This window comes from Lutjanus erythropterus, chromosome 9 (genome assembly GCF_056507025.1).
Source record: "Lutjanus erythropterus isolate fLutEry1 chromosome 9, fLutEry1.hap2, whole genome shotgun sequence".
Lineage (NCBI taxonomy): Eukaryota > Metazoa > Chordata > Actinopteri > Lutjaniformes > Lutjanidae > Lutjanus > Lutjanus erythropterus.
In genome coordinates, this window is record NC_139325.1 from 34,221,617 (window position 1) to 34,238,457 (window position 16,841).

General features: G+C 39.8%; 1 protein-coding gene across 2 annotated transcripts in view; it reads left to right on the top strand.

The window, feature by feature from the left end:
• The window catches only part of clstn3 (calsyntenin 3), a 45,988-nt gene extending 29,705 nt beyond the window's left edge, over nt 1-16,283 (top strand). For both annotated transcript variants that reach the window (XM_084727283.1, XM_084727284.1), the window contains exons 14-19: nt 5,018-5,244; nt 5,382-5,543; nt 6,822-6,967; nt 8,056-8,191; nt 12,136-12,320; nt 13,155-16,283. In XM_084727283.1, the coding sequence (XP_084583409.1) occupies nt 5,018-5,244; nt 5,382-5,543; nt 6,822-6,967; nt 8,056-8,191; nt 12,136-12,320; nt 13,155-13,304 (1,006 nt within the window). In that variant the 3' untranslated portion in view covers nt 13,305-16,283. The remainder of the gene's footprint in view (nt 1-5,017; nt 5,245-5,381; nt 5,544-6,821; nt 6,968-8,055; nt 8,192-12,135; nt 12,321-13,154) is intronic.
• Nucleotides 16,284-16,841: the final 558 nt, after the last annotated feature.

Genomic DNA, 16,841 nt, shown 5'->3' on the forward strand with positions numbered 1-16,841 from the left:
CACACGGCTTTGTTAAATACTTGATTCTGATTGGTCAGTCACAGCATTGTGAGGCTGGTTCTTCTGAACAGCAGACCGTTGCTATGAAGAACAGTCTGTTGCTAAGGACACAGTTCTGATCACAGATTCTGGAGGAGCAACAAAATCATTGTTAAATCACTAAAATCATTTTAAATTTTAATATTTTTTGTCAAATTATTGATTTTTTGGTACATAACCATTGAGGTTAAATTTAAAATTAATATTTTGTGTTTTACATAATAACTCTGCTGTTGCTAACAGTGTTGCTAAGTGTGTGAGAGTGTGTCTGAAGCAGTCACTCTGTGGACTCACAGACATTGACATTGAACTCATCAAACGTGGACCTTGCCTCGGCCGAGATAAGAAGTGTTGTGGCACGAAAGAGATGATTATATAGAGAATATGTCAAAGCAGAGATAACGTGGAATATCTTATCTCTTTGTTCATTCAGCCGCAAAGTAACCTCAACTTTGACAGAGTGAACTGCAGGTGCAAACTGCAGTCAGCCTGGTTTTACAGTAACTGACGCCGTTGAAGGATTAACTCAAAGAAACGTCCAGTTTATGATAAAGGGCGTCATCATCGTGTTACTCACGGATTTTCACCTGAAAAGAACTCCTCATTCTGCCAAGATGGTTTTCTGTGTCCTTAATGGTGCCAGACAGACTGACAGCAGGAGGCTGTTCGGCTCCCGGACAATCCCTGGATCCCTGCTTCAGCGTGCGTCGCGCTGAATCACCTGGCTGTGAAAATAAAAAGCACACAAACTGTGTTTCCGGGTCAGTGATCAACCATGCTTAACAACCGTGAGCTGGCTCTCTGGCTTTAGCCGCCACTTTCAGCTGATGAAATATTAATTCACCACGCCAAGTACAGTCCAACGCATATATACTCTATATGTGTTATACTCTGTGTGTTTATACTTAAACTGGGTTCTTTCAGTATGTTCTACCCAGAACCAGCTGCTACTGAGGAACTGTTTTTGTACAAAGTGCTTGTCAAAGGTCCTTTGTAGGACTAGTGGTTCTAATAAGAACCACTAGTAGAACCCTTTTTGGAAGAAACGGTTCTTCAAGGATTGTTGAACACACGGCTGTTAAATTTAATCAATGATGGATGACCACAATATACAATCTATAGGATTCATCTGTAATATGGTTCTTCATAGAACCCCCCAGAAGACAAGAGGGTTAGAGGTGAAACCCTTAAAAAACTTTTCCCTTTGTATTCCACTGGGTCGGTTCTACATCAAAACCTTGGAAAATTAACGGGTTCTTGGTAGAACACCCTGAACGGGTTCTAGATCAAACCCCTTGAAATATTAAAGGGTTCTTGGTAGAACCCCCTGAATGGGTTCTAGTTCAAACCTCTTGAAATATAAAAAGACTCTTGGTAGAACCCCCTTGGAATATAAAAGGGTTCTCAGTAGAACCCCATAGGTGGGTTCTAGATGAAGCCCATAGAATATGAAAGGGTTCTTGGTTAAACACCCTGGCTGGGTTCTGGATGAAACCCTTGGAATATTAAAGGGTTCTCAGTAGAACCTCCAGAATAGGTTATAGATCAAACCCTTGGAACATAAAAGGGTTCTTGCAAGAAGGGTTCTTCTCCCCCGGGAGGGTTGTAGATCGAGCCCTTGGAATAAATAAAGGGTTCTTGGAAGAACCCCATAGGTGAGTTCTAGATGAAACCCTTGGAATATTAAAGGGTTTGTGGTAGAACCCACTATGTCGGTTCTAGATCAAACCTATGGAGTATAAAAGGGTTATTGGTAGGGTGCAAAGGTTCTGGATAGAACTCCCAGAGATGGGTTCTTGGTGGAACCGTTCCATCATATAATGATTCTGTAGAACCTCTCATAGGAGGTTCTGGGTGGAACCTTTCACAGATGGTTCTAGGTATGACCTTTTATGTTGTGCTGTAGGTGGAACTCATTGAAAAGGTTGCAGGTCAAACCTTTGTAAAAGGTTCTGCCAAGAACCAAAAAGGGTTCTCCTATGAGGACAAGCTGAAGAACCCTGTATGGTTCTAGTTAGTACCTTTATTCCTCTGAGTGTGGCTGCCTGCCGACAGATCGGATCTCATCAGCCTCCCTCTCTCTGTGAGGCCGTGCAGATATTCTTGTTGCTGTTGTTTTTGTCGCCACGAGTCGGTGCCGAAGGTTCTTTTTTTTTCCACCGACCGTTTTTAAGATCCCAAAGATTCAAGGTCACGGACGGATTCTTCAAGTCAAGTGTACCAGAGGTTTTTTTTTTTTTTTTCTTCAGTGTGTTTTATTGCGTGTGTGAAGATTAGACTGATTTGAGGCCAGGAGTTTCCCAGATGGCTGAACAGCAGGCCCTTCTGGAGAGGCCGATAGAAGCAGCTGCTCACTCTGATAGTGGAAATGTAACACACACACACACACACACACACACACACACACACACACACACACACACACACACACACACACTCACACACACACACTTTGCTTAATCCCCTTTCAAATGTGATGCTAAATTATAGTGCAGATGAATAAATATATGTAAGCAGCCTGTCATCAATCTGATTTGCTCTCCCTTTTCTGGCAGGAAAATTAAATTTGTAACAGCAGAGCTTCTGTGGTTTGACATTTTCTATTTCCAGTGTCACAACGGGCCGATGTTAACCACAGTCATGGTGAAATCAGGGGACCAGATTGAGAAAACACCGCACTGGATTTAGACCTTTTTGCACACGAGCGTCGTGCCAGCGCTCTTTAAAATCACAATGTTGCTAATTTGAGAGCGTGACTGCAGCCATGATAGTCATGCTTTGGGTTAACCGCTAACACCAGCACGCTAACATGCTCACAGTGACAACAATGATGATGCTTAGCAGGTATAATTTTTAACTTGCGGTCAAGATAACTTTTACTAATCAGTTCGAAACCTAAAGTACAGCTGAAGCTCATGAAAATGTCATGAGATCTGCAGCTTTGTGGTGATGAAACCAGATATTGGACAAATTAAAATTTTGACCTGATGATGGCAGTAGATGACAAGATAAAGGGGAACTGCATTGATTTTACACATCAAAGTCTTTTTAAAGGTTTTGTGGATTACATACATAAAAATAAGTTATATAAAGTCAGGAGCTGTGCAATAATAATGCATTGCCTCTAATGACGTCCAGTAAAGCGATGCATTAGCTTATATTAGTATAATGCTGCGTTTGTTGACCTACTGAGTCTGTGCATCCTCTGCAGCGACTGTGGGTTCGACTCCTGCCTGCGGTCCTTTGCTGCACGCTGTGCCCCTGCTCTGTCTCCCCATTTCCTGTCATGTCTTCAACTGTCCTATCTGAATAAAGGCATTATAATTCACCCAAAAAATCTAAAAATAAATGAATAAATAAATAATGCTGGTTTCACCTGCTTCTCAGATGGTCCCATTTCACGAGTTGGGAAGTTGCTCTTCTGACTTCGGTGTGTTCATGAGTTTATAAGTTGTAGGTCTAATGTGGAAACAGAATGGACGTTACACCTTTACCTGAAATGTCTCTTTTCTACAGTTTTTTCTTGTAACAATCCAATAGAGCAAACTTAAACACACTCATAATGATTTATTGTCACAGAGCCTGAGAAGTCACAGAGGTGTGGCCAACCAAGTAACCCTACTATTTTTGACTGAGGAAAAAAAATGTTATTTTAAATAGTTTTGTGATTGCATCAACGTGTGCAAAGGTAATTTTGACAACCTCAGAGCAGACAAAGCTTTGGGGACCTCCTGTGATCTTTAGCGTCCCCTAGGGGGCCCTGGACCCCAGGTTGGGAACCAGTCCCAGCTTGCTGATGCTTAAACTTGAGCTCTGACTGATCCAGGTCACACTACGTGGACAGCAGCGGTTACAACCTAATACCATGTTAAAAATCACATTTGAGCCAAAAATTGATCTGCAATACACACCTTAATAAAAAGTCGTTAAACAACATTAATAAAAAGTTATCAACCAACATTTACTCTTGTCCGCCATGTTTCTGCGTGTAGGATGTCAACAGGCAACAATTGGTACGTTGTGCACCAAAATTTCCATATATTTACAAGGTGTTGTTCCAACTTGAGGGTGCATAATAATTTTACCAATTATTCCGACACCACATGAATGCAGGATACACACCCAAATCCCTGTCTAAACTGCAGGCCAGTTGAGTTGCATTATGGGTAATGCAGGCAAAATGTTTTGACACGGAAGAAGAATGTGTGGAATAAAAACTGACAATATCTCTGCTTCTGCTGCATTGATTTTTGATTTTTTTTTTAAACTCCAGTCCAGTCCAGATGAAACAGCATTTCCAGAGTATCCAGCTTCCTTGTCGTCACGTGTTTCAGAGTGAATCAGGACAGGCGGGCAGGACGTAAGGTTGAGAGGAATTCGATTTGAATATTGAAAAGTGGGCGTGTCATACGTACCATGCTTTTGCTAGCTAGCTAACTAGCTCTGTGCTGCTAACAGTTGTAGATTTATTGATGGATGGATGGTTGGTTCAAACTTACATAACCTCACACTGTTTCAAGATGAAAACATGGTAGGATTTAGACTATAAGGATACAGAGAATTTCTTGTTTTTTTAGCATATATCGTTAAACTGGTGCACAGTGTGACCAGGGATGTGATCCAGAAGGGTTAAAAAGGCATTTTTCATTTCATCTTGACTTTAAGAGATCACCAAATCTGCACCATCCATCCAAGACAGATTGCAATGACATATTTCACTAAAAGACAAAAACGTCAAGATGGCGCTGGAGGAAAATCCAAGGGACCGCCAGTGCGACTGGGATTTATCATCTGAGCGACATTACTGTCTGTACAGAACTGCACGGCAATCTATCGACCAGTAGCAGAGATATTGTAGTCAGGACCAGAGTCTCTCCCTCACACAGACAGCTGAGTGATCTAACCACTGACATTTTTCACATCTCCCTTTATCTCTCTTTCTCTGTCTGACGGCACGCGCTTCCTTCCTCCCTGCCAGATGTTTCAACGAGGAGAGCTGCCTGTCCCTGAAGCAGCTGGAGGGATACCTGGTGGTTCTCCAGCCTGATGCCCCTCAGATTTCTCTGTCTGGAGTCGGCCCTCATCTGGCCCGTCCCGCCCCCGAGTTTGAAGGTCCCCGTGGTGTCCCGCTCTTCCCTGAGCTGCGGATCGTCTGCTCTTTGTCTCACGCTGTCAACACGGCTGCACAGGGGATGGAGGGCGGAGGTGAGTCAAAGACATCTGAAAGTTTTTTTGTTTTTTTTTTAACTTTCTCATGACTATGACAGATCATCTGTGATCTGTCCCCTTGGTTTTATAAATTGGTGTAATAATGTTGTTGTCTTCTGTCAACCTTCTCTTAGCTCTGATGTCCGACGCCGTGGCTCACACTTTGGACGGCTGTGAGGTCCAACCACTGGGGGAGGAGCTAAACCCAGAGAGGGAGGAGCTTCTGGTGGACATGGATGTTGTGCGAGAGAGAGGACTGGAAATCATCAACACCACTGCTTACATCGCCATCACAGGTACTGTACATGGACGGTACATTTTACATTTTAAAACACTCATGGAAAACTGAAAGCATCATTGACATTAAAAATATTGGTAACACTATATTTTAGGGGGTGTGTAGATGACATATGTCATTTTTAATGCAAAGTTGACATTGTTTGAGACGTCTGTGTAATGACAATTTGACATTTATCAAAACGAAAATGCCATTATAATGACAATTTGACATATCAAGTAAAGAAACTGGTTAAGTTGCTTTCCAGATGGCTTTACACCATGTGACTCAGCTGCCATTTAGTTTCACCCAAGTTTCAACCAAATAAAGTTTTCATGTTAAAACATAAAGCTGAACAGTTTGATCATGTCAAGCTGTCATAACAAAGACATTTCAAACAATGTTAACATTAAAAATAACATAATGGACCAAATTACTCTTAATGACAATAGTTATAAAGGCTCCTTCATGTTTATGACATGTGTCATGACATGGTTATGACAGTCTTATGCACACCGATTCAAGACAAAATTATCTTGTCCTGGCCAAGACAGGCAGCAATGACAGTAAGTTACAGATAAACAACATGAATCAGATGAAAGTGTGTCAGAAAATCTGAATTAAATTGTCTGTTATTGTCTGATTGTGTCTCTCTTTTGTAATCCCTCTTAAGTCTGTATCCAAAACATTAAATATTCATTACTTAATGATCAATAATGACAGTTTAGGTTCATTTTAAAAGAGTTTAACAGTCAAAAACTCAGCTAATGTGCCTCATCGTGACTGTGTGGGTGTGGTTTCATCAGAACTGATTAACAGACAGAAGCAAACAGCCCCACAGCTGTCATCACATTTTGATTGAAGTCCTGATTGTGCACAAAACATCTGTGACGTCAACTTTTGTCAATTAAAAGCTGCCAGAAAAGCACAAACAAAAGAAAAAAGACAGAGCATCTTCTCATTTTAAATAATCAGAGTATTGGAACTTTGGCAGAAAATGTTATTTATATAATAGTCCATATCTCTCAGAAGGATAATGATTTATAAAATAGGTTTTCAGAGACTTTAAAACATCTTCACTCAGTTTTTTGAAATTCAATATAATAGATTCTCACTGACCTAAAAATGTAAAGTCATCCATCTCATACAGCCCCTCCCGGCTGTCAATAAGAAGCTGCAGACTCCTTTTCTCTTCTCCTCTTTGTCTCTCGACAGTCATCGTCTCAGTATTGACTTTCTGTCTTCCTTTTTGTTCTGTCCTCTTTTACTTTTTTTTTTTCTTCTGGGCTCCTTCCAGGTGCCGAATCCATCTCCGTGTACGAGGACGTCCTTCGCTCAGTTCGCTACCGACTGGCCAAAGGCTCGGCCCGCTTTGAGAGGCGGTTCCGCCTGTCCTGCTCGGAGATGAATGGCAGATACACGAGCAATGAGTTGACTCTGGAGGTGAGAGGGAACATCATTCACAGAGCACCAGTGGTACTGACATAACAGATAGATCCTTCAGATATGAGCATCGAAGTTCAGTCTTGACCTCTGGGAACCAGTGATGCAGTGTAACTGAAATCATTTACTCAAGTGCCGTACTTAAATTTGAGGTACTTGTACTTGAGTATTTTGTTTCAATATTACATTCTACTTTACTAAATCTTTAGTTACTGCAGTAGCTACTTTACAAATAAAAGTTTTGCATAAAAAATGCACCCAAAATCCTTATAAAATATGATTCTTTTTTTTATAAATTAAATTCACACAGCTTCTAAAAGTACAGCTGAAACAATCTGCAAATTAACCAATAAGTCAAATGACAGAAAATTAATTTGCAACTACTTTGATTGAATGATTTAAGTCAATTATGTCTGAAACATCTCTTGGTACCAGATTCACAAATGTGAGGATTTGGTGCTTTTTCTTTAAATAATTTTGAATGTGTCTGTATTAATTTTGAGCTTTTGGCTGTTTGACAGTTGAATTGTGAAGGTGTCTTTTTGGGTTCTGGGTAATTGCAACAGTATTTCTCACTATTTTCAGTTTTGCAAACCAGATAATCAATTGATTAATTAAATAATCTGCAGATGAATCCATAGTGAAAATATATATTAATTGCATTCCTATACAAAACAGTTAAATAAGCTCCACCTCAACCAACTAAAACTGTTTTTTTAATTAATGCATTACTAATAATAATGTAATATCATATATTGTAGTATAACAGTCACATTTATCTGCATGGGTACTTTTATTTTTAATGCTCTGGGTGTATTTCCCTAAATATACTTGCATACTTTTACCTCCAAACATTTTAAATATAGGACTTTAACTTGTAACAGAGTATTTTTACAGTTGGTATCAGTACTTTTATGTAAGAAAAGGATCTGAATACTTCCTGCACCACTGTAGTAACAGATTCTTAAGTATTCCTAAGTAGTTGTTGTGAAATGAGTCATATGAATTGTGTGTGTGTGTTGTTGTGAGGGACCAACACAGTTGAACCAAATACTCAGTGAGGTCACTTCTTTCTTCTGTCCTTGCAGGTGAACTTCCTCCACTCTCTGGACAGTCTGTACCACCCGTCCCACCTGCTCGCCTCCCAGCAGCAGTTTCTCCATCCGTCCCACCACGCCGGAGAGCTGAGCGGACACACTCTGCCCAATCCACACCGCAACTCAGGTGACGTTTCCCTCCCATCAGCTTTTCAGCCTGTAACATTCATTCATATTTTTGATTTGCGCACATATAAAAATCCAGATAATGGATAAAATAAGAAATGTGTCAGGAGAGGCTGGGAAGCAACTTTATACAGTGAACCTTCTTTTGCTTCAGAGAAAAAAAATAATACTAATTAGGGCTGCAATGCTACATTGATCTGTCACAATGCCACAATGTCAGTCATAAAATTGTCAAATCATAATTTAGTTCCTTTTTGTGAGTTGATATAAATGTAACTGAATGTATTAAAATGATCCACATGATATCATTTCATATTGATCGCAGCCTCTGGACTGAAGTGAAATAATATCATTGCAGGCCTTGTGATATCAGTGCATATCATATCATTATCCAAAGAACTGATATAATATCGTATGGTGAAGAAACTTGTGATTTAAACTCCTAATAAAAACTTAATTAATGTAATTTCAGGGAAATGCAACAAAAGACAACAAAAACAGTTACACTGAGCAGAAAAAATAAGCAGTCAGTAAACAACAACCCAATAAAAACAAAGAAATACAAAACACACACATCAAGAAATCCTTAAATATCCTTAATTAAATTAATTGAAGAGCTCTTGATAACATGTACTTTTGCGTTCCACATCTGTACACCACGACATCTGAGAGAGAACTGGTCATGTTTCATTTTATACAAAGGAAAGTGAATATAATCAACCTGTCTAATATTATAAATATGAACTTTAGTATTAAATTTGACGAATTTGTGAAGGTAAAGACAAAGGCACAAACAAATATTTATACATAAATGCACATATCTGATGAATATTTATGTCATAAACTGAATGAATTTTCATGTTTCTGAACAGAGGAACAGAGGCCTTGGCAGGATTTAAGAGTCTTCCAGATCTTTTTTGCAATAAATAAAGTTAATAAGATTAGAGAGGTATTTTTATTTATTACCATAGCACCGTCCTGGAACGGGGGGTCACAAAGTGCTTCGCATATAAAAAACTAAGCAACATAGTAATATAAGAGTGATGGATAAGGGGAGTCCTGGTAGATCGCTTTACACTGTGACTGTCAAATAAAGGCAAAAATATAAAAATAAATCATCTTTAAAAAGAGTAAAAGTAATAAACACAGCAGAAATTGAAAAAAAAGTCCTGTGTCATTAGCTGCTTTTGGAGGTGTTTGCAGTGTTCACAGATTTTAAAGGTTCCCTGTGGTGTTTTTGACCTCTAGCAGTGCTATAGAACCCACTTCTGTTTATCCTGCTCGCACACACACACACACACACACACACACACACACACACACACACACACACACACACACTACTACTACTACTACTACTACTGCTGTCACACTACTCCACTGATCAACAGATGGCGGTAACACGATGCACCAGAAGACTGTAACTAGTAATTATAGATGTAAACATTTCTGGATTTGAAATACTTAATGAATCAACTTTAGGATGGACACAGTGACGTTTGGTGAATAACACTGAATATAAACATAACTTTAATGTTTGTTAACAAGAAAACCACGAGGAATAGATTACCCAGAACCCTCATGTTGATTGAAAGTCGGGTTTAGTTTTTTAGTTGGAGTTTCACAGGAAAACAGCGTTGCAGGATCTCCCAAACAATGGAAGTGAATGGTGACCAGTTTTCAAACAGAAATAATAACTAAAAGAAACATAAAATGCCTCCCTACTGCTCGTCTGGTGTAATCCACGTCTTCTAAAGCCCCGACATGCCGTTCACTTGCACACGCACACCGTCACACCACACACGGTGTGTTCAGACGGCGTGCACTTGTGCGTGAACGTGGCTCCAAACTAAGGCTCTACAGTGAAGATTTAGGCTAAAATAAATGACGTCTTTCAAGTCAACCTTACATATCGGGGGTTTAGAAGACTTGGGTTACACCAGATGCGCAGTATGGAGCCATTTTGGTTGTTTTTTTCTGGTCACCATTAGTCTGACTCACTGGATGCACACTGCAGGTATAAGACAGCAAATTATCACCTCTGATGCTAATGGTAAAAAAACATAAACAAGCTAACAGCTGCTACACTTTCTTTTGCAGGGATGTAGTTATCTTAATGTCAAAGTTTGCCTCCTGTGCGTGGCGTTTGTGTTCCACCAAGACAAGTTTTGCAGCAGCACTGTCACTGCATCCTGGGCTGAGCACTGCCCAAGATGTTTGTGATTGTTGTAAAGAAATACAATAAGGCAGGGCATTTTTTTTACCCTACAGCAGATTGTGTATGTGTGGAGCCAGACCTTTCTCCAGCACTGAGCGCTGTGGAGAGAGGTCTGGCGACGTGAGACTACCATTCACTTAAATTGTTTGGGAGATTGTTTTCCTGTGAAGCTCCAGCAGTGTTTTGTCGACTGAAAAACTAAACCCGACCTTCAGTCAGCATGAGGGTGAGTAGATAAGGACTGAATTTTGATTTTTGGATGAACTATCCCTTTAAGTTCGACGGGAGGAAGTTTGAAAGCCGCAACCTCAAAGGCACAGTCTTCTTTAGTTTTATGCTTTGGGCGAGGAACAAACAACAAACCCTAATCAAAAGACCCCAGAGACCTGCTGGTGATAAATGGCTGCAGCAAAACCTTGATGCAGGCAGGTGGCTGAACATGCAGAGAGCAAAAAGTAATCACAAGACAATTGAACCAGTGTAAAGAACAATGTGCACAGTGGGGCAGTGTAAGCAATATTTGTGTAATGGTCTGCCACACCTCTGCTGTTTCATTTGTCCAATAGCTGCAACAACACAGCTGAAAGGATTATCAGGTTCAATCATGTTGCCCACGCAGGCTAACAACAAAAGTTAGATTTCAAAATTTGTCTTTAAAGTGGTGGTTAGTTTGAATAATTGTGATTATTTTTCATACTTTAATACCCTGAATGGGGCAAATGTGAGCTGAGCTTCTAATTAACTCGAAAGCATTTTGTAGTTGAGTCAACAAACTTCACATACAGCAGAAATGAGAAAAGACATCATGACTTTGCTCACTCTGGATTTGAACAAAGATTTGGGAGAAGCCCATTAATGCTAAAGACATAAATCCTTAAAAACTGGTCACAAATACACAACATGTACGTACAATACTTGTGCATTTGTTGCGGACTACTTTCAGCTGCGAGATTAGCACACATTTGGTGGTCTGTTTACCGCAGTGGGATGGTGTATTTAGGAAACTGCAGTGCCTGTGTTCATCATAATGAAAGACGGTGTCACTCAGTGCAGCAGTGTGGTTCACTCATGTGTTTTTAATAGTTGTTGGACAACAATGGAGCTCTATAGCAAAGAAGAATAAGCAACAACAGGCTTTGGCTCAAGGGCGTCGTGTTGTGTTGAAACGTGATGGAGACATAACAGCTCACATGAAAAAAAAACAATGGTTAATGGTCTTCAACATTTGAGATGCTAGGCGATGGAATGGGAGGTCTGGTACGAGGTCAAAGTAGATACTTATGACAGGGTGGAAAAATGTTAGTGTAGCAGTGCATGAAAAGGACGTAGCCTGGACTACCGCAGAGTCGACAATACGAAAACACTCAGCAGAAAATGGCTCCAGCACCCTGTCAGTCAGTGGAACAATGCCAGCGTCACATCTACTGTGGAAAGCACCGAGGCACAAAGCAAAAAGTTCAACGAGTCACGGCTCATTGTATGTTTTCTTATTGTGCAGACAAACAATTCTCAGCGCCTTCTTTTCATTTGTGAGTTAACATTTCTTGGTACGAGCTATTTGTCACAACGTTTTTAACAAATTATGCTTCTAAGAAGTGATGTGGACATGCCTGGGGCGTCTATGCTTTGGCTGCACAGGATACAATATAGAATATCACCAAACTAATTGTTTAGATCTGTATTGTTTTATTACTCATGGTCATCACTGTGTTGTTTTTATTTTACAGTGGTGCCAGGAGCAGCCACCGTCATCATAATGGTGTGTGTGGGCTTCCTGGTTGTCATGGTGATCCTCGGCGTGTTCCGAATTCGCTCAATCCACCGCCGCGGTGAAGGCGCCCGGGGTGGGGCTAAGGAGGGTAGCAGCCAATGGGACGACTCTGCCCTCACCATCATTGTCAACCCTATGGAGGTAAAGACAAAACAGACGGTTTATTGATGATAAATGATATAATCGTGATAAACGACTACAGCTGTTAAAGCGATAGTTGTGGACAGGTATTTTAGCCACTTTTAAAAAGTCCACCTAAAAAATCAATATCAGTTCAAATGTGTGCTATATTTACTATATTTTCACTGCTTTACTTTGCCATCAGACAGCCTTTTATGATGGGAAGCTGCTGTTATATAAGTCAAATGTTGCTCTCTCCAAACCAACCAAACTCCTTAGGTGAAATCGGTAATTTTACCTGAAGAGTTTTGGTCTACTGTTGCCTTGATCTGTTACTTTGTTTGTGCTATTTTGAGATGCCTGTGTTTTAGCAGGGTAGTTCGATTCACCAAAGTCACACAATAATGCAAACAAACTAGCAGATAGAGGCGGCAGAAGACCAGCAACTACCATGTTCAGCCAGGTAAAATTACTGATTTTGCCTATGGAGTTTGGTTAGTTTAGAGAGCGTGCCATTTGGCTTGTATAACAGCAGTTTCCAGCAGAAAAGGCTGCCTGGTGGCAATGTTAAGTGATAAAAGTAATTCTAAATATAGCATGCACTTAAACTCATGTTAATTTTTTTAGGTGGACCTTTTTTTAAGTGGCTAATATAACTTTCTCTGCTGACCCTGTCCACAGCAGTACATTACTTAGCTTCCATGTTGGTACTTCTGTCTGCTTCTCCAAACTGGGATCATGCAAACCACCATCCACTATAGCTAATACCAACTATCGACAAGTACGTCCGCGTCAAATAATCTGAACTATCCCTTGACTCTCCTGTTCTCATCGACACATCGCTCTTTCCCTCAGTCCTACGAGTCTCGTATGGGCATCTCCGCCGACACGGAGGGGGAGGGCGAGGAGGACGAGGAGGTAGCGGAGTCACCCGACGACGCCAGCGACGACCAGCGAATCATCATCAAGAAGGAGGGGAGGGACGGCAACGCCCGTCGCTATTGAGCCACACGTGTCTCTCTGCACCAGTTCTCATGGAAACCACAAACCGGATCACCAGTCACACACTCCAACACTTTTAATATCAACGACTGCTGACACCACTAGTATAAGGAATGTATGCTTACAAACACTACGCACAACACAAGTCACTGTAATACTCTTGACACTCAACGCCATATGTGACCTATAGCCAACAACGGCCAGTTGTTCTCCACCTAAATGTTCAATGGCACAATGTATACAGTTAATGTAATTTAACCGCCTGAGCAAAACCCCACCAAAATTGTATGTGGTGCACCAGTTCTAAATCACGAGATGGTAATGTGTCTGTATAGTGTAATACTGGTTGAATGAGACTGCTTTTGTTTTTTTAAAAAAAAAAAAAAAGATTGTATTGTCTCTTTTGTTATTGAACACAGAATGAAAAATCTTTACAAAATGAAAACTGGAACAATCCGCAACATGCAGGCCTTGAATCGATCAGTAGGCAAAGACACAAAGCCTTGATCCCGACATGTCTCTGCACTCCTTTTATTAGACTGACTCGAGAAGTCTGTGCACAAGCTCTTTTCTCCCTCTTTGCGTCCTCTCTCTACCAAGGAAGCTAGACTCTAACTCTTTTTTAGTTTCCTCGTCTCCACACATTCCTCGACCACCGTTAACCGCAGAGTGAAGACAGTGAGGTCAGACGCTCACCAAATTCACACGGCAGCTGTTTTCCTCCGACGTCGCACTCAGGGTGAAATGTTTTACCGCTGTGTTACAGGTTGCAAGTCGTATAAATATAGATAATCGGGCATTTTATGTCTTCCCGAGTGGTCAGAAAATGAAAAGACAATGGATAGTGAAAATCTGGAGGGACATCAGCGCATAGTTCAGGCTAAAACAAATTTGAAAACCCATTACGTACAGTTACATATCAGCTAGCATTAGCATTCATCCACTTCCTAGCTAACGCTACCGATTGATAGTGTTACATGGTGCAATAGGAAATATGTATATTAATTTTGAAATGTCATTGCACATCTTGAACACATTTATTTAAGCTTGGAAGTAAAATGTACTGGATGTAATCAAGCTTGCGGTCTAGGCTAATGTTAGCATTCAGCCACTTCCTAGCTAACCATATCTTTTGATGGTGTCACACAATACAATAACAAAAGCATAAATTAATTCTGAAAGATCTTAAATATACCTGCAATGATATTTCAAAATTACTTTACGTCTTTCCTATCATATTGTGTAATGCTATCAAATGGTACTGATAGCTAGGAAGTGGTTAAATGCTAACATTAGCCTACATGGAAAGTTTGATTACATCCACTGTGTTTCACTTCCAGGCTTAGCACCAAATTATTGGGTCTGAAATGTGTGCTGATATTTCAGAATTCATTTACGTCTTTCCTATCGTAATCGTGCTATCAAATGGTACCGTTAGCTAGGAAGTGGCTGAATGCTAACATTAACTGTTGCCTCATGGTAGAGAATGGGTGATGAAATATGTTGTTTTCTCTTGAAATACGGCCTGATGTCCCTCCAGATTTTCACCATCCAGTTGCTTGTCAATTGGGAGGCAGTGAAATGATGAGCGTTTTGTATGTTTATGCGACAACTTAGCCTCTCACCCTGAGTGTGACGTCAGGAAAATATCCGCTGTGTGAATATGGTGAATTATGGTCACTTTCCAACTTCTCCATAAAAAGTAAAAACCACTATGCTTGCGGGTATTTTTCTTTTGGTATTGTGACTACTTTAATGCTTCAGCTCCTGAGTATGTTTTATGCGGGGCTGACGATAAGATAAGAAGATTTGAAGACAACCATACACCTCATCCGTTACACAAGTTGGCACTACTGCAACACTCCAGTGATACGGAGTATTCTGTGTTTTCTGGATCAAACTGGAGTCTTTGCAAAGTTTCAGCTTGTGACTTTAAATGACAAAACATCACCATTTGCAGTAAACCTGACCTCTGATCCCCTCCCAAACCCCTCCTCACAGTGACCTCTGGAATGTCTCTAAATGACTCTCACTGCACTGTTTCACTCACTGCACACTGCTCTTACAATAACTGCAAGACGTCACATGCAAACACACACACACACAAACACACACACACACACACACTCCATAATGCTACCCCTGCTGTTTCCAGAATGTCAGCTCAGCTTGGGCAGTTTTGATTGTATTGATTGTAATGAATTTTCTGTACATACAATGATGAATATTATGATATTATTGTTATTACTATTATTATTGCAGCCACTCTTTTTTCTGCACACTTTGAGAGGGAGCAGATTTTGATTTACTTTCTTTTTCTTTCTCCCATTTTATTAATCACCTTTACAAGCATCAGAAAAACAGTATAATGATAATAATAATAATAATAGTAGTAGTGATAAGGATGATAATCCCTGGCTTGATGAGTGTCTCTTAATTTGTGTGTTAATATTGTTGTAATTTAAGAACTTGTCAATATCTGAATCACAGAAAAAGGAGGGCACATCGTTGTGATACTTAGATAACGTCTCACTCATTTGATCTCACGCTTCCAGGTGTTTTTTTTCACATCTCAAAACTTTGTTTTTCTTCCACTTTTTTCCCCACACACCATCTGATATATTTGGTTCAATGAATGTACAACTGTGTGCTTCTCCTCAGCCTCCCTCCCCCCCGCCTCCCCCCCACCCAGCCTTTTTCCTTCACCTGTCCCTCTGTGTCTCTTGCTGTCTGTCTGTGTAGCCTATCAATGTGCAGTGCTAAACCTGTCAGTAAATAAAGCCTGTCGTTTTTGAGTGTGATGTTAAGAAGGAATAAACATTGCATTGATTAATAACTTATATTATTACTATGTTACTATCGGAAACATTACCTGTAATTATTGATACAATGATGATGATGACATGGATTATGCTGACTAATTGTTATTGAGAACTGTCAGAAAACATAACAAAATTCATAATAAAAACACTATATGACGTCTCCATGAGAGAGCTTTCTTGTTAAAGGGGGGTTCTCACTGAAATAATGCTTTAATATTATAAAAAATTACATACTTATAAAAAGGTCTGTTACAACATACAGTATACAGAGTACCAAACTACTATTGTACAGTGGTGGAATGCAACTAAATAAGTATATTTACTCAATTACTGCACCAAACTAAAACTTTACTTGAGTATTTGCATTTTATATTACTTTACACATCATAAATTTCAGAAGGAAATATTGTACTTTTTAATGCACTACATCTATGTTACAGCTGGAGTTATGTTCAGTTTAATTTATTTTTATTTACTTTCTTTTGTTTCTCTCATTTCAACGTGTATTTTCTGATATGGATTTTACAAAAAAAGATAATACACTTTAACACAAATTATTTATACACATTCCATGACCGAAAAAGGAACAACAAGAAGAAAAAATGTATTTTATTAATTTCCCCTTTCTTAATAACATTGTAAATATTGATGGGTATTATTAATATTTTGTGTTATATTATTTAAAATAATACGAATCTGCATTTTATTTGATCAAGTC